Source organism: Cololabis saira, chromosome 4 (genome assembly GCF_033807715.1).
Source record: "Cololabis saira isolate AMF1-May2022 chromosome 4, fColSai1.1, whole genome shotgun sequence".
NCBI classification, from domain to species: Eukaryota; Metazoa; Chordata; class Actinopteri; order Beloniformes; family Belonidae; genus Cololabis; species Cololabis saira.
The window spans coordinates 43,643,532-43,665,990 of NC_084590.1; the positions used below are offsets into that span (position 1 = coordinate 43,643,532).

At 38.9% G+C, this 22,459-nt stretch overlaps 1 protein-coding gene across 1 annotated transcript in view; it reads right to left on the reverse strand.

Moving 5' to 3' along the window:
• tyw1 (tRNA-yW synthesizing protein 1 homolog (S. cerevisiae)) overlaps positions 1 to 22,459 on the reverse strand; it is a 91,176-nt gene that overhangs the window by 46,875 nt on the left and 21,842 nt on the right. The window contains exons 8-12 of the mRNA XM_061719863.1: positions 22,031 to 22,157; positions 13,964 to 14,016; positions 13,742 to 13,860; positions 10,527 to 10,636; positions 4,166 to 4,343 (exon numbers count right to left, since the gene is read on the reverse strand). Coding sequence (XP_061575847.1) covers positions 4,166 to 4,343; positions 10,527 to 10,636; positions 13,742 to 13,860; positions 13,964 to 14,016; positions 22,031 to 22,157 — 587 coding nt within the window. The remainder of the gene's footprint in view (positions 1 to 4,165; positions 4,344 to 10,526; positions 10,637 to 13,741; positions 13,861 to 13,963; positions 14,017 to 22,030; positions 22,158 to 22,459) is intronic.

Genomic DNA, 22,459 nt, shown 5'->3' on the forward strand with positions numbered 1-22,459 from the left:
TGTTTTTTTAATTGCATTACAGAAAATAAAGAACTACAATCTGAGAGCTGTCTTGAAAAGATGTCCACCAGAAAAATATCTTTTTTCCCAGCATCCTCTGAGGCGTAAACCTTCACCGTCCATTAGAATCAACAGATTTTTGTTATTATTATTTCTTAATAATTAAAGTTTTTGTAAAACTGCGATGTCTTTAGGCTTTTAAAAAGGTAAAATCATACATAAGCTGCACCAGTTTTACATTAATTCTCCACCCAGCGTCATGCAGTCTTTCACAAGACAGTCAGAACAGGAATAAAGAAAATATCAATAATATCAAAAATACTGAGACGGTGCATGAACCTATTCAAGTCGAGCGTCACCCTGATGGATGGAAATGATCGTTTTGGTGAAACTAAAAGAAACAAAAAAACTAACTGAGAAGGTGGAGCGGTCATGTGACCAGCAGGAGGTCGGGGTTTGATGTCTGACCTCCACGGTCCAGACATCAACATACATCAGAGCGTCTGTGGACCAGACTCTGAACTCTACAGAGTCCCTGATGCTTTGGTGACGGTGTGTCTGATGGAGAAAAAGGCTTAAAAATTAAAGAAAAGTAAAGCTGTGAAAGTGATGCAGTAACACGTGTGAATAGATCAAAGCGGCTGATTGTGTAAAGAACTTAAGCGGTCAACAAAAATATAAAAAATGAAGTCCATTTACTGTGTCTACACGTCTTCAGATCCTTCAGTGGAAGCAGAAACACTTTTATTGCGACGGACATTTGAAGAAAAATATGAACATTTCTCCTTTTTAAAGCAGCGCTGACGTGGAAACCTCCAGCCAGGCGTCTCACCGCCATTTACTGCTCTAAGAATCCTATTTATTTATTTATTTATTTATTTATTAACGGGGGAGAGAAAAGTCTATCTAAACACCTCACAAGAGCTTCCAAACAGTTATTGTTCCACGTTGATGATTGCACATACCAAAAGAACGCCTACTGCTGCTTCAGCAATGATGTGGTCATGATTTCAGTGTTCATGTTCACGTCATCGAGCAGAAACACCCAGGACACGCAGGAGATTTCATGTCTTAGCTTGCCTGAATACTCAACTCACTTTATTTATAGAGTTTAAAACAACCAGGTTGACCAAAGTGCTGTACAGGTAAAAACAGCAGAATAAATATATATAAATATATATTACAAAGATAAAACTAATAAAATAAGATGAGTGCAAAATACCAGAATACAATGAAATAAAAATAAGAGTAAAATGATAACAAATTAGAATATGTTTGAAATAAAACATTGCCAAAATCCACTAAAACTAATCAAAAGCAGGGAGGAAAAGTGTCTTTTTAAAGCTGATTTAAAACCTCAAGTGATGGTGCAGATCGGAGATGCAAGGGCAGGTTATTCCAGAGTCGAGAGGCCACAAAGGCTCTGTCAGCTGATTGGAGGATCTCAGCGACCCGGCAGGGTTGTGGGTATTGAGGAGCTCAGTCAGATAATGGGGGGGCTAGTCCATTAAAAGCTTTCAAAACAATCAATAAAATGTTAAAATCTATTCTGACACCAACAGGGAGCCAGTGCAGCGCAGCCAGGACCAGGGCGTCCCTCCACAGGAGCTCAGTGCAGATCACCTGAGTACTATTGTAGTTTCATTTTAGTGAAATCTTGTCTGAAAGTAAGCAGTATGCAGAGGTGTCAAGTAACAAGGTACAAATACTTCGTTACCTTACTTAAGTAGAAATTTTGGTTATTTATACTTCACTGGAGTAATTATTTTTCAGACGACTTTTTACTTTTACTCCTTACATTTTCATGCAATTATCTGTATTTTTTACTCCTTACATTTTAAAAACAGCCTCGTTACTCTATTTCATTTCAGCCTTTAATAAAAACTATCCAGTTAAATTGCTCCATCCGGATAGAGTGAATTTGGTTGTGGTTGTTTCAGATGTTCTTGTCCAGTTTTGTTCTTACATCCGTTCCCTCAGATTCCTGCAACTAAACTTGGATGTACATTCCAATAAAGGTTAGGATAAATGATAACATGCCTCTGAAGTTTGACTTTTTGCACCATTACAATACTTATAGGCAACTAGTCATCATATCTGCTGCTCTCTGAAACACATGTTAATGCTCAATAGTACACATATATGCTTCTTTAATATATTTGCATTATACTAAGATACATTCATTTTCAATGGCTTTTGTCCTTAATGGCTTTTTTCCCCCTTACATTACCTTTACTTTTATACTTTAAGTAGTTTTGAAACCAGTACTTTTATACTTTTACTTGAGTAAAAAACTTGAGTTGATACTTCAACTTCTACAGGAGTATTTTTAAACTCTAGTATCTATACTTCTACCTGAGTAATGAATGTGAATACTTTACTCTGGCAGTATGTGATAAATGAGCTTGTGACGGACCAGATACCTGACATGGAGCTACACAACCCACGGGACCCGTTTACGGTGCCATTTCCTCAGGAAAGAGAAGCGCTCGTTCACGTCAGAAGTCACGGTGCAATCATGAATTTTAATGCACATCTAAACCTTAAGCAAACTTAAGTTACTGAAATTGAAGGACTGAGTATAAGTGACCCTCATAAAGTTCCGGGAAACTGCACCGGAGCTGCCAGACCTCCAATATCCCCCCTGATCAACTTTCCTTCTCCCTCCTCTCCCCTGGAGGGGTGTAAATGCACGTCACGCCTTGAATTTGTGAACATTATTCAGCTTTGGACTCAGCCAAGGATTATTTCATCATTACTGGAAGGGCGAGAGGCACTTCATCCATTTAATTAACGAAGGCGCCAAATAAAGACACAACACCAACACAGCCAATGTCAGCCAACGTGATCGGCACCTTCATTAGCATCAAATGTTACAGCGGATTTTCGCCGGATAAATTAGTGTTTACTGTGTGAATTAAAGTTTTAAGGCTCCATCTCATGCATTAATATCTTACTACTAGGATAAATAGAGTCATTTAATTAATGAGGCTGGGATGAAGCCATGGCTGGTGGTCAGAGAGGACGGTGTTGTGCTGGTTCACAGCTGGAGTCGCTGAGAGCTGCTCTCACGCGTCATCTGTCTTGGTCGGGCGTTTGATGGCATAAATCTGTTTATCCTGCCTCTCTGGATCTTTAGTGATACAATAAAAACCTCCATCTGTCCCATTTTTCTGATATTTTGGCATCTTGGTGCACAACAGCTATCGGGCATCGTTTCAGACCGTTTCCCGGAGCAGAGACGTCCTTTCTCAGCCGCCTCAGCTCCACTGCCAACATGGTGTTGTTTACGTTGTAGAGCAGTTGTCCTCAACCTTTATATAAAAAAATGTTTTTTCAGCCAAGTCCCCCCTAACCAGCACAAATCAGATCCAGAAGATGCAGCTGCAGAGTTAGAAGCTGATGCCGTTAACGCAGAGCTCTAGGTTCACGTCCATTAAAAACTAAGTTACATAGAGAAACGCGGGGGATCTGCTCTGGGGCTGGAGAAGAAGAAGATCCATCTTTGGATACACTTTCCTACATACAGGACTGTCTCAGAAAATTAGAATATTGTGATAAAGTTCTTTATTTTCTGTAATGCAATTTAAAAAAACAAAAATGTCATACATTCTGGATTCATTACAAATCAACTGAAATATTGCAATCCTTTTATTATTTTAATATTGCTGATTATGGCTTACAGTTTAAGATTAAGATTCCCAGAATATTATAATTTTTTAGATAGGATATTTGAGTTTTCTTAAGCTGTAAGCCATGATCAGCAATATTAAAATGATAAAAGGCTTGCAATATTTCAGTTGATTTGTAATGAATCCAGAATTTATGACATTTTTGTTTTTGTAATTGCATTACAGAAAATCACAATATTCTAATTTTCTGAGACAGTCCTGTATATTTGTATTTTAATATACACATATATTTAAAAAGTAGCATCCATTTCACGTACCCCCAGGGGTAGAGTGGTGCATGCTGGGACATCACGGTCCAGAGCTTTATACTGAATGTGTCAGTCAACAGTTGCTCTTGAAACATGAAAGTGGTCCTGGATTGAGGGGCTAATGGACGTTAGAGCCCCACAGAAACTATGCGGCAGCACCAGTGAAGACCTGATAAAACCACATCATAAAGACAACCCCCCCCATTAGTGCATCAACCTTCCCACCTGATTTCCTCGGGGAACTGTGCGTTGGTGACCAGGAAGCTGGAGATGTGGTGGGTGTGCAGCAGGCGGATGAAGGTGCTGATCTGGGGGTACATGATGGGCTCCCCCACCAGGGACAGGGCGCAGTGCTTGACGGCCAGGCCTTCCTCGTACCGGTCTGGCTTCACCCCCGGGACTCCTGGACGACAGAGATTTGATCACGATGGGAACTCAGCAACAACATAGATGAGGACGCAGATAAAATAGATTAAGAAACAGAAGCGTCTCCTCTGGGGTTCTGCGGAGCCACTTTAATGTGGTCGGGGGCCGATAAAAGACGTCCTTAGAAACCACCTGGTGGAAAAAGGCTCCCGGGATGCAGCTCGGCGCTCGTGAGAGTTTAATGTAACACCACGGCACCACAGCAAACATCTCATTTAATTCTACGCTGAATTCACTGCTGGGCAGCCGCTTCCTTCTGCATTATACAAATGTTTATAAATGATTAATACCAGTGCGGCTAAATACATAAAGTAAATGGTCCGGAGATTTCCCAGAGGGACGATTACATCTCACAACAGCAATCTGCAAAGCCATTACTGCAAACGACCCCCACCCCCCCCCACGGCCGGCTGATGGCCCAGGCCGTCCATCTGAGCTGGGACCGTCTCCTCGCCGGGCGTTTTGGTTCAACGGCGCCACGATTTGAGACTGGTCGTTTACTCTGCTGGAGGCCGTTATCAGAGTTATAGCCTCTAAAAACAATATCTATATCAATATTGAAAGTGTTTTAACTTTCTGCATCATCTACTGGTTTGGGAATGTCTCCAAGGCACAAAAGAGGTCTGTTAGGAGGACAGTAGCAACAGCCAGCAAACTGTTAGGAACCACCCTACCCAGCTTCCAAAGTATATACACTGAAAAAAATAAATCTAAGCCCATGTAAATATAATCTGTGATATTAACAATTAAAAATGAAGTTTGTTGCTTTACATGAATACATCTACTTTTGAACTTAATCTGCATTTGTTTTAAAAACAAGACATTGTGCATTTTTTCCTTAACAAGCAGTATTTATGTAAAATACTTTTCCTTTAACAATTGTAATCTATTGGGCAGATTGACCAATGTTTAGATGAAAAATGCTTTGTTTAAATAGAACACCACAAATTAAGGCAACTTTTCCGCATGAGATTTTTATGTAGATCAAGAAAGACTAGTCTTTGTATAAACTACTTCATTTTTAGTATGTACAAAATTAATTTGCAAGTAAAGTCAACTTAATTTTTGCAAGTCAACTTAATTTTTTTTCTTTCTTTTTTTCCTTTTTTTTCTTTTTTCTTCTTCTTATTTTTTCTTTTTAAAGTGAACTTAATTTTGATAAATAAAGTAAACTTAACATAATTAAGTTGACTGTACCTGCAAAATGTATTATTTACATACAAAAAATTAAGTAGTTTATACAAAGACTAGTCTTTCTTGATCTACATAATAATCTCATGCAAAAAGTTGCCTTAACTTTTTTAAGTAGATCAAGCACAATATTTGTATCAGTGTACAGAGACCGGGTAACAAACAAGCCAAAGGCCATTGTGGCTGATGATGAGAGGCTCCCACTTACCTCCAGTTTTAAACTGTTGCCATCAGCTCAGCGTTATTGCCCCCCTGTGTTCACTAAAAACAGGTCAAACAAGTCCTTTATACCCCAAGCCATTAAACTTTTAAATATTTCTAGGAAATAGCCCCCCAGCTGGCTGGGCAATACCATGTACAAGTGGATGCACCGTGTCTGTTTTACTGTTCTGTGTCCCTGTTTTTATGCTATGTTTGTCAAATTGCCATGTGTGTCCTTTGCTGCAAACAAATCTCCCCACAGGGACAATAAACATATATCTATCTATCATATATATATTGTTTTAATTTTGAGAAGGGACGGGGACATCTGAAAAGAAAGGCTGTGGTTTCAAGTAAAGAGCCTAGGTGTCATTCCACTTGTCAAGCATGTGGTTAAAACAGGTTTTTATTATCTAGAATATATCCAGAGTCCACTCGTTTCTCTCTCGGACCAACACTCAGATGCTGACGCTTTGATCTCAAGTTGTCCTGATTACTGTGACCGGTTTTAAAATCACTGCATTGGCGCCTCGTGTCTTTCAGGGTCGAGTTTAAAGTATTTCTTATGGTTTTCAAAAGTCCTAATGGTCTTGAACCTTCTTATCTTCCTGAGTTTCTTTCACCACATTAACCTCATGGACCCCCGGGTCCCTCGGTCCCTTCATTATTACAAGATTGCTAATGTTTTACTTTTTAAATCTAGCTTTTAACTAATGTCCCTCTATGTTTTAATCCTGTTTTAAACTTTCCATCTTAGATTTTGTATTAAGCCATGTTTTCTAACACACTTTACTGCCATTTATTGCTGATATCTTATTTACTTATTTTTCTATTTATATTACGATTCATTATTATCATTTTTATCTATTTTTGGTTTGTTTTTGTGTTTATATATTTATCTTTTTATCTTATTTCTATATTTGTCATACTTTTTACCTCCAGTGTTTCCTGCATGGGGAGGGCTGTTGACTCCGGTTGCCGTAGCAACTTTGTGCTGCATTTTATTGTATGAAAAGTGCGACATAAATAAAGTTGGATTTGATCTGAGATATTTTAGACAGACAGTATCTTTTAATTATTTCTATTGTCGGTTACACAATGAAAAACAGGAGAAAGTGTTGAATTCTGGTCTTTGAGTGACCGAATCTTAATAATAATAATAATAATAATAATAATAATAATAATAATAATAATCTGCTGAAATAAATGACAAAAATAAATAAAAACAGTTGAAAAACTGATTGAATTGAATGAATAAGTAAGCAAGAAAAACGTGGAAAAAACCTTTCACGGTTACATCTCTATTAAAGATGAAGGATTTACATCTTAAACGTCCGATATTTGTGTCCTTTCCTATTTTATCCAAGACAAACGTCATTAGTGGCGCCCGTCGGTGCTCAGGCGGTGAGATGGGGTCATTTATTCCAGGTTTCAGTCAGCAGGGCCTCGCTAGAGCTGCAGCTGAAGCGGAGACGACGGCCTGTAGGACAGTTAGTTGGACACGATGACGGACAGCCGTCATTATAAACCGCTCTGTGTAAGGTTTATCTGATGTGGGCGGTAATCAAGTGGTCCGGACAAACAACACTTACTGAATCACATCAGAGAGGCCTCATCTCAATCAGGTTAAACTTATCAGCGTCACATTAGGAGTGTGTTATAAGATCTAATCGTGCAAATGGAAAGATCTTTATCCTGAAGATGCTTTGCTTCAAAATAGTAAAGTTTAGGCAATAAAAGGTTATGTTTTCTTCTGTTTTCTCTCACAAGAACGTTAGCTATAAAGAGGATACCTCGCAGAGAGCTTTCAGGCCTGACATCACGACTGGCCTGTGTTGAAAAAATCGATTTTCCAATTCTAAATATTAATATTATTCATATTAATTCCTAAAAATCGATTCATATGTCTAAAGATCGATTTTTTTTTTATTTTATTTATTTACGTTTTGGTTTTTTTCATCATTACATTACAACTTTTGGTTATTTTTTTGTTTATCCCCAAAAAAGGATGCATGAGGCATCATTTTCAGTCTACATTATTACTGTCTTTGTGACTTCTTACCAGCCGTCCCTCAAATGAAGTGGTGTCCTCTAGGCCTGTGTTGAAAAAAATCGATTTTCTGATTCTAAATCCATTCTCATATTAATTCCTAAAAATCGATTTGTATGTGTAAAGATCGTTACATTACAACTTTTGGGGTTTTTTTTTTGTTTCTGCCCAAAAAAAGGAATGTTTTGTTGGACACAAGAATAACTGGTTCCATGTTTTTGCCTTTAAATATGTTTAAAAGGTATGAAAACATTAAAGTGTTAGGTTATAATTGCATAAATTGTTTATATTTCATTACTTTATATACTGTCTTGGGGTTACATTTGCAAAAAATGCTAAAAACCAAATGCTCAAAAATTAAAAACCAAAATAGACCGAAAATGGAACAAATAAAAACGGAATGTGGGGAAAAAATAAAACCGATTTCATCCGTCTCTGTTTCCTCCCTGGATCTGTTTGATAATTCTGACCCACACGATGTTTCTGAAAGCAGTTCTATCAGCATTCTGGGAGCTGATTGGTCCTTACAGCATCATTAGCTGCAATACTTGCTGTTTAATCTCAATATAATACTAGTAGTAATATTTTGCATAACTACAGTCATATAATTCATGCAACAGCTCAAAAAACAGTTTTAATAACACTAACCCAAATCAATATCGGAATAGAATCGAATCGAATCAAATCTTGATAATCAATTCTGAATCTTAAAAATCGGAATCAAATCGATTCTTGACATTTGAATCGATCCCCAGCCCTAGTTTAGGGGGACGGGTTTAGGGGAGACGGGTTTGGGTTGCCAAGCTAAATTAGGTCAGTCTCAAAACATTGTACGTCCAAGGAAAACAAGAATACGTGCACGAAAACGGAGGACGCGATGAACCGAGACCAAACTTCCTGAAAAATAAGCAAATATTCCTGGAAGTGAAACTGAGGCCGACATCTGGACATGAAAGCACACGCTCGTGCTCCACTTTAACATTTATACGTTACAGACGTCTAACCAGGCGGTGGGCGTGTTCCCGCTGGCGTGAAAATGTTTTAAAGATAATTTAATAAAGTTAATTTGGCTATGAATTTACAAACATTTACCAATTATTTTTGTCCGACAAAATATTTTTTGTCTGACAAAAAAAAATTTAAATGTTTTTAAGATGTTGCGCAAATCATAATCAGATTAGTCTAGTAATCATTTCAATACTCGATAGACTCATTGACTGTAAAAAGATTTTATTAGACTTGAAAATAATTAAAATAAACTTGAAAATGTCCCATCAACTTTGCAGATGGTCTCTTGGACGGACGAGACTACTTTTTTATATTTTGCTGAAGATAAAGATCTTCCTCAAACCTTCCAAACCGTGTAGGAGAAAAATAACTGCTCCATTATATCAGGTTTGTTTGTTTTTAGCAAAGTCTACAAAATCCATTGCTACTTTTTGGTAACTAAAATCTGCTGAGGTCAAACTAACAGAATGATCACTGAATTCTGTTTTGACAATAACAACCGGCGCCGACCGGCCGACGTGACCAGTCTCGACAGCTGCCAGAAGAAGAAATCACAAACAGCTCACAACATTCCCAGTGAGCACCAAAGTGAGCGTGCAGGTCTGGTTCCTCCATCTATCGGTAAAAACATCCATCATTTCAGTTTAGAGAGAACATAAGTACCTCAAGTGCAGTTGCAGCATAAATATTGATATGTTTTTAAGATAATAAAGCGAGTGAAGGGTAGAGTCGCCGGATAGGGAACGGTATGTATGTGTGAGATGGAGAGGGAGCGATTAGTGATTTATGGGGCAGCATCGTCAGGATGTGATGGAGCAGCAGACACAACACCAGAATCCTGAGCTTCAATAAGCTTCATTGAACACAAAGTTATGAGGTCAGGAGACGGGAAGGAGACAGGAAGTACCAGACGAGGTGGTGCTGAGTAGGGCTGGGGATCGATTCAAATGTCAAGAATCGATTCGATTCCGATTCTTAAGTTTCAGAATCAATTATCAAGATTTGATTCGATCCAATTCGATTCCGATATTGATTTGGGTTAGTGTTATTAAAACGGTTTTTTGAGCTGTTGCATGAATTATATGACTGTAGTTATGCAAAATATTAATACTAGTATTATATTGAGATTAAACAGCAAGTATTGCAGCTAATGATGCTGTAAGGACCAATCAGCTCCCAGAATGCTGATAGAACTGAAACAGAAACATCGTGGGGCAGAATTACCAAACAGATTCAGGGAGGAAACAGAGACGGATGAAATCGGTTTTAGTTTTTCCCACGTTCCGTTTTTATTTGTTCCATTTTCGGTCTATTTTGGTTTTTAATTTTTGAGAATTTGGTTTTTAGCATTTTTTGCAAATGTAACCCCAAGACAGTATATAAAGTAATGAAATATAGACAATTTATGCAATTATAACCTAATGTTTTCATACCTTTAAACATATTTAAAGGCAAAAACATGGCACAAGTTAATCTCGTGTCCAACAAAACTTTTTTGGGGATAAACAAAAAAATAACCAAAAGTTGTAATGTAATGATGAAAAAAAACACACATAAATAAATAAAAGAAAATAAAAAAAAATAAATAAAAATTGATCTTTAGACATATGAATCGATTTTTAGGAATTAATATGAGAGGAGTTGTGTCCGAGTCTCCTCCCTGAGAACAACGGAAACACCGGGGACTGATGGAGCAGAAGAGGCACTGACCTCTGAACTGCCGGATCATGTTCTGGTGCTTCTCCAGCGCGTCCTGCAGGATCTTCTCCGCCGGGTCCATTTTCCACCTCCACTCCGTCCCCACGGGGTTGGTGTGATGCCTGTTGGGGGATTGGAAACATGAACAGATGAGCGGCTCGGCTGTGTCGGGACGTATTTACTAACTGGACCTAAATCCTGAGAGAGCATCATTCTGGTGACATAACGTCCCGCAAGACCCGTTTTTATGAGCGTAACTCTTCTGGAATCTCATTCTCAGACACTTCTCTTCACACCAAAGAAGAAAAAGATCTCGACTCTCAAAGAAGACGGAGAGAAACAGTGTTGAACCAATTACTGCGACTGCTGCTACTATGGAGGATCCTCCAAATGGTCACATGGTCTGGTCACGTGACCAGTGATGCTGGAGATGTGTTTCTATTACACCTTCCCTGCTAAACTCAGGGTGTCTACAGGTTTTAAGTTAAATTTAAGACTTTTTAATACCATTTTCAGACAAAATTTAAGACCAAAAACAAAAGTCACTAAGAAATCCAGCGCTGAGGTCGAGGTTGCCAGATCTGACAGGTTCCAGCCCAAACGTGATGTAAAACCCACCCAAATACTGAAAAACCATCCCAAATCATACATTCTCTATGTCAAAACTGTAAATTATTAAATGTGTAATAAATTTCAAGCTTAACAAAACCACTAAATAGCCAAAAAAAGTCAAGGCTCCAAATGAAGACTACAATTAAATTGAGTAGATTAAGGCAAATATATCAGTGAGTTTATTGTGAACGTTTCTACTTCTCTCTGCAATAATGGAAACTTTTTTGTTAACAATTTCTCCTAAATATTTAGTAAAAACCAGGATAAGCAGCCTAAATTTTATCAACCCGCCCAAAAATTGGGCGGAAATCAGCTCAACCTGGCAACACTGACTGAGACGTCTAACAACCGGTAAACAGATTTATTTCTCCTCAAAACAATGAAATAAACTTTTTTCCTTTTCAAAGTGTAGGAAAACTTTTTAATGATGACCAGATACATTCCCTCTAAAATTAAGATTAAAAAATGAAGACCCTTGTATTGAGATTTAAGACAAATTAAGACATTTAAAGGCCTTATCTTGGGAAAATGGAAAGACCTTTTAAGGACCCTGTAAACTGAACGGCCAACACGTCTGAAAAACCACCTCAGGAAAGCGTAGAAAAGGTTTTTGCCACATTTGACCGTTTCTTTCACCTTTACAAGTTTCCATTACAGCGCTGTCGTTGTGATATTTAGGTTTGGTTCTGCTCTGGTGCTCGTTCTCTGCAGACAGAGCTCATTTCCTCTGCTCTGACCCAATAAGGCAGAGCAGAGGATCAACGAAGATGCCTCACCGTTTCCACCTCTGAACCGCTCACACACAAGACGAGGCACAACACCGGCGCCACAGTCCCATCCTGCAAGTCCTGCACCTCCAGCAGCTTCCCACCGCACCGTTTACAGACATGTTCATATTCTAACCAGGTGACAGATATTAAATCTGGATATTCTCAGACGTGATGATGTGAGTGATGGTTCACCCATCTGACAGAAACCTGTCCTGAGGATCCATCCTACAGTCTCTTCTTTGGGTGTTAATAACACCTGACTACGTGTGAAGTCTATGAGCAAGAAAAGTAAAATAAATCCTGAGGCATCACATGTTTAAATTTGTCACAAGCGTTTGCACTATAAAAATCCAACTCCTCCCAATTCTTGGTTGAAAGACCTGATGTCCTTTTTATATTTAGAGAAAATTAAATGCGGTATTAGGGGTTGCTCTTCCTTATATTTGGGAACCTATTCTTTCTTTTGTTAATTCTTTGGCATCCTTGGAAGATTAATTTAATTTGATTTAATTTAATTATAGGGAAGTATGATATTGCTAACCATGTCTATTTTTTTTAGGTCTGTTTATTTAAATTTTTATTTATTTATTTTTTTTTTTGTTTGTTTTGTGTGTCCTGTATTTTATTACTTTATTTTTCCTATTATTATTGTCTTCAGTCAGAGTTTGATTGGTAATTGGTACTTACTTTGGGACCTGTTTATAATTATGTATTTTGCAGTGTTTTGGGGTGTTTGTTATGTTAAGTTTTGTGTCCTTATTTATTTAATTTTTTTTTTGTTTTGTTTTTCTTTTTGTTTTGTTTTGGTAAAATATAAAACGGGGTATTCTGTCGAATCCTTTAAAAAATGTTTATTGTGTAATATACATTACATCGACTACCCAATAAAGAAACAAAAAAAAAAATCCAACTCCTGTCACCACGGAGAGCCGGACGGCGAGGACGGCGGCCCGGGAACGGCTCGCTCCCTGTCGTCCCGCATAGCTGCCAACGGCCACTCCAGCGTATCCGTGGCGACAGGGAAGCAGAAGCTGACCTTTCCCAGCTCCAGCGAGGAACCTTAACAGATATATCTTTGGTGCAAATGCAAAGAAAAGAAAACGCTCATAGATTTTCGTTTGTTACAAGTCAAAAGAGTAATAGCCTTTGATATTTCACCAGGTGGAGCTCCAGATATTTCACCAGGTGGAGCTCCAGATATTTCACCAGGTGGAGCTCCAGATATTTCACCAGGTGGAGCTCCAGATATTTAACCAGGTGGAGCTCCAGATATCTACCTGTTGGAGCTCCACATATTCACCAGGTGGAGCTCCATATATTTATCCAGATATTCACCAGGTGGAGCTCCACATATTTATCCAGATATTCACCAGGTGGAGCTCCACATATTTATCTCCTGCTCCACTTCCCGTCTGATTACTGTTGATATGTTAGTAAAAGGTCAACATCGTTCTTCAGATCCTCTTATCTTCCATTTTCCAAATCGTGTACTTGTGCAGTAATATTTACTATTTTGAGTGTCCAAGTGTTTCGAGAAGTACGTGGTTCATTCAGTTTTTACAAAAGTAAGAAAGAAGAAGTCAAATCTCCGCGGCGGAGCAGGTGTAACTCGGGTCAGGCAGCAGGGGAGAGAGTTTCCGTCGCCTCGGCACTTAAAATTCAGCTCAAGCTTTTCCTTTCCCCGCTGCTGCGTACCGGACGTGTCGCTGAATGAAATGTTGTTTTTCTTTGTTTGTGTGCACTGATGAAAATATGCTCCTTTTAAAATCCCTTATTTACCTCTTCTACTGCTCTGCCACCGTCTTTACCTCCTCAAACCCCCCAGGGGTCGTTGCAGAGACTCACCTCCAGCAGAAGACGCACTTGTTGGCGCAGGCCAGGCTGGGCGTGGTCTCCATGCAGCGGTGCGACTCGATGCCGTAGAAGGTGTGTTTGTAGCAGCCTCCTCTCCCCCGCAGCATGGACTGGCCCGGGCAAACCACACGTTCAGAGCCACTCGTGCACGTTTAATTCAAACTGAACCAATTAGGAAAGTAGTGATTTATTGATGAGGGGAAATTCTGTTACCTTGGTCCATCGACAGAGCTTCACGCCGGAGTGACTTCCAATTAGTTTGTATCCTGTACGGAGAGATGAAGATCAGGAACAGTGAGTGAACATTTTGAAAGCTTCAACATTCCTGCAAAAAACCTCTGCACGAGCTCCTGGAACAGCGTGAATCCCGCCAGGGAGCCTCTACGGCAGGGGTCGACTACCCGTGGCTCTAGAGCCGCATGCGGCTCTTTAGCGCCGCCCTAGTGGCTCCCTGGAGCTTTTTCAAAAATGTTTGACCTTTTTTTTTCTTCCTTTTTTTCTTTTTCTTTTTTTCCTTTTTTTCTTCTTTTCCTTTTTTTCTCTTTTTTCTTCTTTTTTTCCTTTTTTTCTTCCTTTTTCATTTCAACTTTTTTCTCAACATTTTAATTTTGAGAAAAGTAAAAATGTCGAGAAAAAAGTTGAAATGTCGAGAAAAAAGTTGAAATGTCGAGAAAAAAGTTGAAATGTCAAGAAATTACATTTCAACTTTTTTCTCGACATTTTTACTTTTCTCAAAACTGATTTTTCTCCTGCCTGGCCCTAATACTCTTCCATAGATTTGCGTAACAAAAAGAGTCATGTGGAAAGACATTAGCATGCTACATTTGCAGCAGAGGACCCAGTTATATAGATATATATAGATATAGAATATAGAATATAGAAACATGCAGCATGTGTTGCCTTCATTTTAAAGCTCCAGACATATTTCTTTTTGTGTTTTTGGTCCAATATGGCTCTTTCAACATTTTGGGTTGCCGAGCCCTGCTCTACGGGGTTCAGCCGCCACGAGAAACTGGAATTTTCGGGCCAATTGTCACTAAATTTACATTTACCCATATTTCCTTGCCGGGTCTTGAGACTACGGCGACTAGGAAATCCAGCGCTGAGGTCAAGGTTGCCAGATTTGACAGGTTCCAGCCCAAAACGCGATGAACAACCCGCCGAAATAATGAAGAACCAGCTCAAATCATACATTCTCTATGTTAAAACCGTAAATGATTAAATGCGTAATAAATTTAAATCTTACCAAAGCCACTAAATAGCAAAAAAAAAGTTTAGGCTTCAAACAAAGACTACAATTGAATTGAGCAGATTAAAGCAAATAAAATATCAGTGAGTTTATTGTGTATGTTTCTACTTTTCTCTGCCATGATTGAAATTTTTTTGTTAATAATTTCTCCTAAATATTTTGTAAAAACCTGGAAAAGCAGCCCAAATTTTATCAACTCACCCAACTGGGCTGAAACCCGCCCAACCTGGCAACCCTGACTGAGGCGTCTAACAACTGGAAAACAGATTTATTTCTCCTCAAAACGATTAAATATTCAAAGTTTTAAAAAACTTTTTAATGATGACCGGATACATTCCTTACGGAAAAGTATTAGGGCCATGCAGGAGAAACAATATTTGAGAGGGGAAGATTTTTTTTTATTATGCACTTCGAGAAAAAGTCGAAATTTCGAGAATAAAGTTGAAATATCGTGAATAAAGTCAAAATTTCGAGAATAAAGTTAAAATATATTTTGACTTTTTTCTCGAAATTGTGCTTGAACTACGGTAAGTGTAAAATGAAAAAAAAAAAAAATCTTCCTCCTCTAAAATATATATTTTTTTTCTCCTGCCTGGCCCTAATACTCTTCCGTAAACGATGACATTTAAACGATTAAATCCTTTTCAAAGCGTAAGAAACATTTTAATGATGACCGGATAAATTCCCTCTAAAATTAAGATTAAAAAATTAAGACACTCAGATTGAGATTTAAGTCAAATTAAGACCTTTAAAAGGCCTTATTTTAAGAAAATGTAATTCAAGACTTTTTAAGGATCCGTGGCCGCCCTGTGAACTGGACGGCCGACACGTCTGAAAAACCACCTCAGGAAAGTGTAGCGCGGAGCACGAGCTCCTCTACAGCGTGAATCCCATCAGGAATCGCCTCTACCGGGTTCATTACCTCACGGGCTGCTGTGAACCGGCTTCTCCTTCTAACACGTCTTCCTCCGTGTTACATGTCAAAGATAATATTTTATTAATGTGACATAATAAGCTCCCGGCATGATAATGGGGTTGTTTTCTGGCTTCATGACTAATTTAAAGTAGCTCTTTTTTTGTTTTCTGTGCGTGATCGAGCGAGTGAAGCGAGCCGCCTGATTCAGGGTTTATTCTGGGAACATTGATCCCCACAGATCTGAGGCTGGATGATTAAACACAACTGGTTTTCATCAACACTTCAAAACAGATGTCATCTAATACCTGAATCAACAGTTTGCTGATGATGAATTAAATCATAAAAGGAGCGCATTTTCCTTTTTTATCCCTTTCAAAACAAGCTGCGTCTTTCTCTCCCTCACACAGAAAAGCTGACAAGCATTAAACTCTCTAAAATTGCTCCTAACGAGGAGTTATGCAACGTATAAACTGTATCACCCCAGTAAATGATGGAGGGAGTAGAGCCGGGAGCTGGACCCACTGAAAGCTCATTTAACTTTTAACAATCACCAATTATTAACGCTCACTCGCTCACCTGTCCCTTAAGGTGGAGCTGCTGGTTCTAATCTCTGTGGAGGATTATCTGTAGGGCTGGGTGTCACTGGGAACCTCATGATACGAAACTATCGTGATATTTTGCCAACAATAATATCACGATGTTGCAACACATTTCATCCACAACATCACGATATCTGCATCACTGTAGAAATTCAGAATTTATTGACTGCACTGAATCCCCTTCACAAAAATATTTTCTGTCTGCAAATGAACAGAAAATTATAAAACTAAATGAAGGTCGAAAATACACATTTCCGTGCTCGTATCATCAACTTCTTCAATGTAAAAATGGACACATATCAGTGCTGCTTAACCAGAATCTAATTGTTTTATGAAAACTGACAGATTTCACTGCATATAAAAAAATACACATTTCAGTCAGTTCATTATAATATAATAACTATACAAGCTAAAGTTACAACATATTTGCATATATTTTTCATATTATTTACATAATATGAAATTAACCATTTATAAAATTAAAGTCGTACTGGAACTGAAACATGATTTATTATTAAAAAAAAAAAGATATTCAAATTATGAATATCGATATCAACTCGACCGGCAAAGTATCACGATATATTGCCATATTGATATATATTTCTGCCCACCCCTAATTATCTGTCCATCTTTCAGCCAGAGCTTTTCATCTCTCCTAAACGTCCAGGAGTCAAATACGAAGCAGATCTTCAGCAGTTGTGATACGTGATGACCAAACACGTAGGGCTGGGGATCGATTCAAATGTCTTTCTTAAGATTCAGAATCGATTATCAAGATTTGATTCGATCCGATTTGATTCCGATATTGATTTGGATTAGTGATATTAAAATGTTTTTTAAGCTGTTGCATGAATTATATGACTGTAGTTATGCAAAATATTACTACTAGTATTATATTGAGATTCAACAGCAAGTATTGCAGCTAATGATGCTGTAAGGACCAATCAGCTCCCAGAATGCTGATAGAACTGCTTTCAGAAACATCATGTGGGTCAGAATTACCAAACAGATCCAGGGAGGAAACAGAGACGGATGAAATCGGTTTTATTTTTTCCCACATTCCGTTTTTATTTGTTCCATTTTCGGTCTATTTTGGTTTTAAATTTTTGAGCATTTGGTTTTTAGCATTTTTTTGCAAATGTAACCCCAAGACAGTATATAAAGTAATGAAATATAGACAATTTATGCAATTATAACCTAACACTTTAATGTTTTCATACCTTTAAACATATTTAAAAGGCAAAAATATGGCACCAGTTATTCTCGTGTCCAACAAAACATAAATTTTTTGGGGATAAATAAAAAAATAACCAAAAGTTGTAATGTAATGATGAAAAAAAATACATAAATAAATAAAAGAAACCCCCCCCCCCCCCAAAAAAAAAAAAATAATAATATGAGAATCGATTTAGAAATGGGAAATCGATTTTTTCAACACAGGCCTACAAACACGTCATCTATACAACCAGGGCCGAGGTGACGCTCCCACGACACAAGAAACAATCTTTATGCTACTTGTTGGAGTTAATAAGATGCAAGTAAGAAATACAAATAAAAATAAGCAAGCAAGCAATGCAAGTAAATAACTTAATTAGCTTCTAATCTTCTTGCTCTCTGACCTCCGAGAGGAATAAAAACACATTGGATGTACTGAACTGGGTCTTGAGTAAGGAACAGTGAGATTAACCATCATGCTTGGAAAAAAAAAGATGAAATCAACGTCCTAATAATCCCCAGAGTCCCTTACTCAGCAGCGTTCATATTCAAATGCCCTCATTGTCCCGCGCCGCTCGTTAAAATGCTACTCTACTATTATTCCCTTTGACAAAAATAGGTCCATGCGAGTCCTCGGTCCCCCCGAGCTTCGTTTTCCAAAGTGTACGGCTTCAAACTTTCTTGGTGGCTGCACAAGTTTCGGCAGCACGGGACTCCTGCATCCATCTCCTGCCAGAAATAAAATGCTATAAAGGAAACGCGGCTTTCTGGATGCCGTTAACACGATGCCAGAACTTTTCATTCCTCGTTCTTTTACCCAAAATAAGCCGAGTCGTCTGCCAGGGCCGACCGTGCCAACACAAACACGTAAAATAGGTCGACGTGTGGTCAAACCAAGTAGAGTGCAGCAAACCGAGGCCTATTTAAAGAGTGTTACATAAGCCGATAGTGTGTTGTGATTCTGCACAGAAGAATAGACGAGTGCAACAACAGAACCTGATTCATTAAAAGGACTCACCGAGTTAAAAACAAACAAACCCTGCAGCAGCAGGGGGAGAAAAACCAAGAGCAGCCACGTTTCCTTCAGGACCTACGAAGCTGCAACAGGATGCTGCTAATCAAATCTATTTGATTAACTAATCACCCTGCAGATGTGAGCTCTCATGAACACATCTGCTGGGGCGGCGTCCCGCCATGTGGTGGAAGAAAAACATCAGGAATGATCTCGGAGCAGAAGCTGCTGCCGCCCCTCCGCCTGGAAGATTACAGACCCACTTTCAAGCCATTCCGAGTTTATCAGTTTATTAAATTCTATTAATTTACATTTGTTTATTAGGATTGTTTAGTTTTCTCTTCACAAATAGAACCTCTTGCAGTGAAATGGTGTTTGGAGGAATAACACCTAAGGCCATGTTTACACGTAGCCGGGTATTTACAAAAACGGATATTTTCCCCTCTACGTTTTCAAAAATATCCTCGTTTACACGAACCCGCATGAAAACGCTGTTAACCTCATGCCAGCCAATCAGAATCCTGGAAAAAACATCAACAAATGACACGTGTAACTTCCAGTTAAGGCTGATTTGTGGTTCTGCGTTACACCAACGCAGAGCCTACGGCGTAGGATACGCGGCGACGCGCACGTACGGCGCACATCGCCGCGTACCCTACGCCGTAGGCTCTGCGTCGATTTAACGCGGGACCATAATTCAGGCTTTACTTCCAATACGGAACGAGAGTCTTTTATATAGAATATAAAACAGGTAAAATACAAGAAAATATTGCCGGTGGCCAAACTAATTGTAAACACAGGTCGCACACATGACGCTGGTGAGTTTCTGGTGCATAATGTGACGTTCTGAAGCTTAAATGTCCGTTTTCCTCCGTTTTCCTCCGTTTAGACGCAAACGTGAAAACAGAGTTTTTGAAAATCTCCACTTTGGCTGGAGTTTTCAGAAATGATCGTTTTTGGGGGCTTTGACCTCCGTTTTCGTGTAAACGAACGGCCAAAACGCATGAAAACGCCTCCGTTTTTGCTCCGTGTAAACGGGGCCTAAGTGGAGGTTTCAACTCATTTAATATTTCTGTGTTGTAGTACAAGGAGCACCAGTTATCTGAGAGAAGAAGGAACAAAAAGAATGCAGTGACGTGCGGTCAGGGGAGGCTGTGCTTCACCTGCCATCATGGAAAGAAAGAAATGTAAAATGAAAAAAAAATATTTTTTTATATTTATCAATTGATTTGTACTATAAAGTAATTTTCCATTTAACTTCACCATTTTTAGATTATTTTTTCTTCAAAATCGCAGAATTTTCACATTTGGCGTTCAAATGCTGAGCAGATGCGGCGGTGAGGCAGCACCCCGCTGAGCCTCACCATGGATCAGCAATCACTCGGCTAACTGTGCTGCCATGATATTAGTGAGACCAGATCGCTGTCTCTTTGTATGTCACTATTGAAATGTGTTTCTTGTGCCGGCGCAATCATAAAACAGCTGAAAATAGGCACGGGGTGAGACACGCACTTCTCCTGCCTCACGGTAGGGGGCACTAGTGAGCTCAGGGATTCTTCTTGCGACTTCTTGCGACTTCTAAAATCAAATCATCACTGCTTTTGTTCAGAAGGAGCAGCGTATGGACTTCATTGTCAGTAAAAGGTAAGACCATAATAACTTTTTTTTTTTATTAAATGTGCTTTTTGTGCGCTACAGTTTGTATGTGTAAAGCATTTGTTTGTAAATGACGATAGGAGGTTTTAAACATAACCAGTTAACTACCGCCATTCAAATGGTGAATAAGTTGCTCTGGAGGGTTCATATGCTTGTAAATCTGACTGATGAAGTCAGTGCCTCACCATCCATGAATCTCACCGCACGTCACTGGTAGAATGGGAGTTTCTTGGGGTTTTGTTTGCTTTTTTAAAAACATACACAGCACTGGGACTGACTAATATTCAAATAAAACCCGGGACCCCTTCATTGGTGTGATGCGCCAACAAGGTCTGACCTGACCCGCTGGTCCATCTATCGTGTTATTCTTGTCATCGCCGCCTTAACGTAAAACGTTTCTGGTCCAAACTGTTCAAATCAACGACCGAGGCCAATCTGAGCCCCTCTCAGACTGCAGGAGTGTTTACTGCCTCTCGAAGGTTCGTGAAGGAAACGCCGTTCCTGGTAACAACTCCAAGTACGCTAGCTGGTTAAATGAGCGCTGCAATCCGCTCAGTTTAGTGACACGTCGTATTTGGGAATAAAGGACGCAGCGTAGACGGGTCAGCTGACCCCCGGAGAGTTTCCTCGGGGTCAGACCAGAATGAAACTAAAGGTTTTGGTCATCGGGGAAGTCGATGTTTCAGACAAACCTACGGTACCAAGGACGTCACCTCAGCAGTGAAGCAGCATCATCATGTGGAGGGGAGTCGGGAAAAAGGTCAGAATTTAAGGAATCGTGGCAGGAACTTCGTACAGGAACATACAACCCATTTCCCAACCTAGATCGTCAGACCAGAACCGGACTGAGGTAGGATTCAAAGACCAGATGAACCAGTCCACCTTAAGAGACACACATAGCTGTTTTGTTCCTGAGGGGATACTTTTGTTTTTGTTTCACATTTGCAAAGTGTAAATTTGTAAATTTTCGTGTACATTTTCTTTTATACCAACCGCTGTTAAAATGATCAATTCGCATAAATTTTAATATTTTGAATACATTTTTATCATTCTGCCTGCACTGCTGGAAGCACTTCTGCTTTTACTCATTTATTATGGTTACTATGTCATGTATTTAATGTTTTAATTGTTCTTATTTGTATGTCTGTCTTTTTATGATGACTGTTTCCCATACTGCTAAATGAATTTCCCCTCGAGGGACAATAAAAATGACTCTGACTCTGCAAATGTTTTACATTTCTAGAGCAGTGGATCAAAAAATTTGAATAACAAGTTGCTCAAAAAAATAATGACATTTAAAAAACTAACAAGAAATTGTTTAAATTGATTTATTGGCTGAATGTGTTGCAGATTTAATGCTAAAAGTTTGTTTTTTTTGTTTTAAAAAAACCTGAATTATTGCCTACCTCGTGGAAAGAAGGTGGTTAAACAGGCGATTAGCTGCGACGCTACGCCTCCACTTTTATTATTATAAAGTAATGCAGTCAGATAATATGGAAATATAAGGCCATCCAGCAGATGTTCCTGCTGAATACTTTATACCTCCGTTACAGCCGACAGTCACAGAAACCTGCCGAGCAGATCCAGCCTCAGCTACTCTTACTTTACCCTTATTTTTCCAGTGTTTGCTCACCTTGCTTGGTCAGCGCTTCTCTCAGAGCCGGGGTGATCATCTCTCTCCTCTCCCCTTCGTCTTCAGTCTTCCTCACTCCGTTTACTCTGGACAGCTTCACCATCTGGTCTCCTGGATCAGCTTTGGTCTGCGCCGCAAGGAAACACCTCCGTCAATGTTTCATCAGCATGATGGGACCAGTTTTAAATAAATACATACATAAATAAGAGAAATAAAAACAAACCGAGCTCTGTAGTCGTGTTGTGACTGCTGAGAGCTTGGATTTAATTATGTTAGAAAATGTTAAGTTAATCAATAAGAGACACAAATTGGGCTTTAATGTGTTACAGATACAATTTTACACCTTCTATATATGAATCTGCTCATTAATTACCAATCTGGAAAAGGCGTGAAATAAAATGCAGCAAGGTTTAATTTCAAACTTCAAAA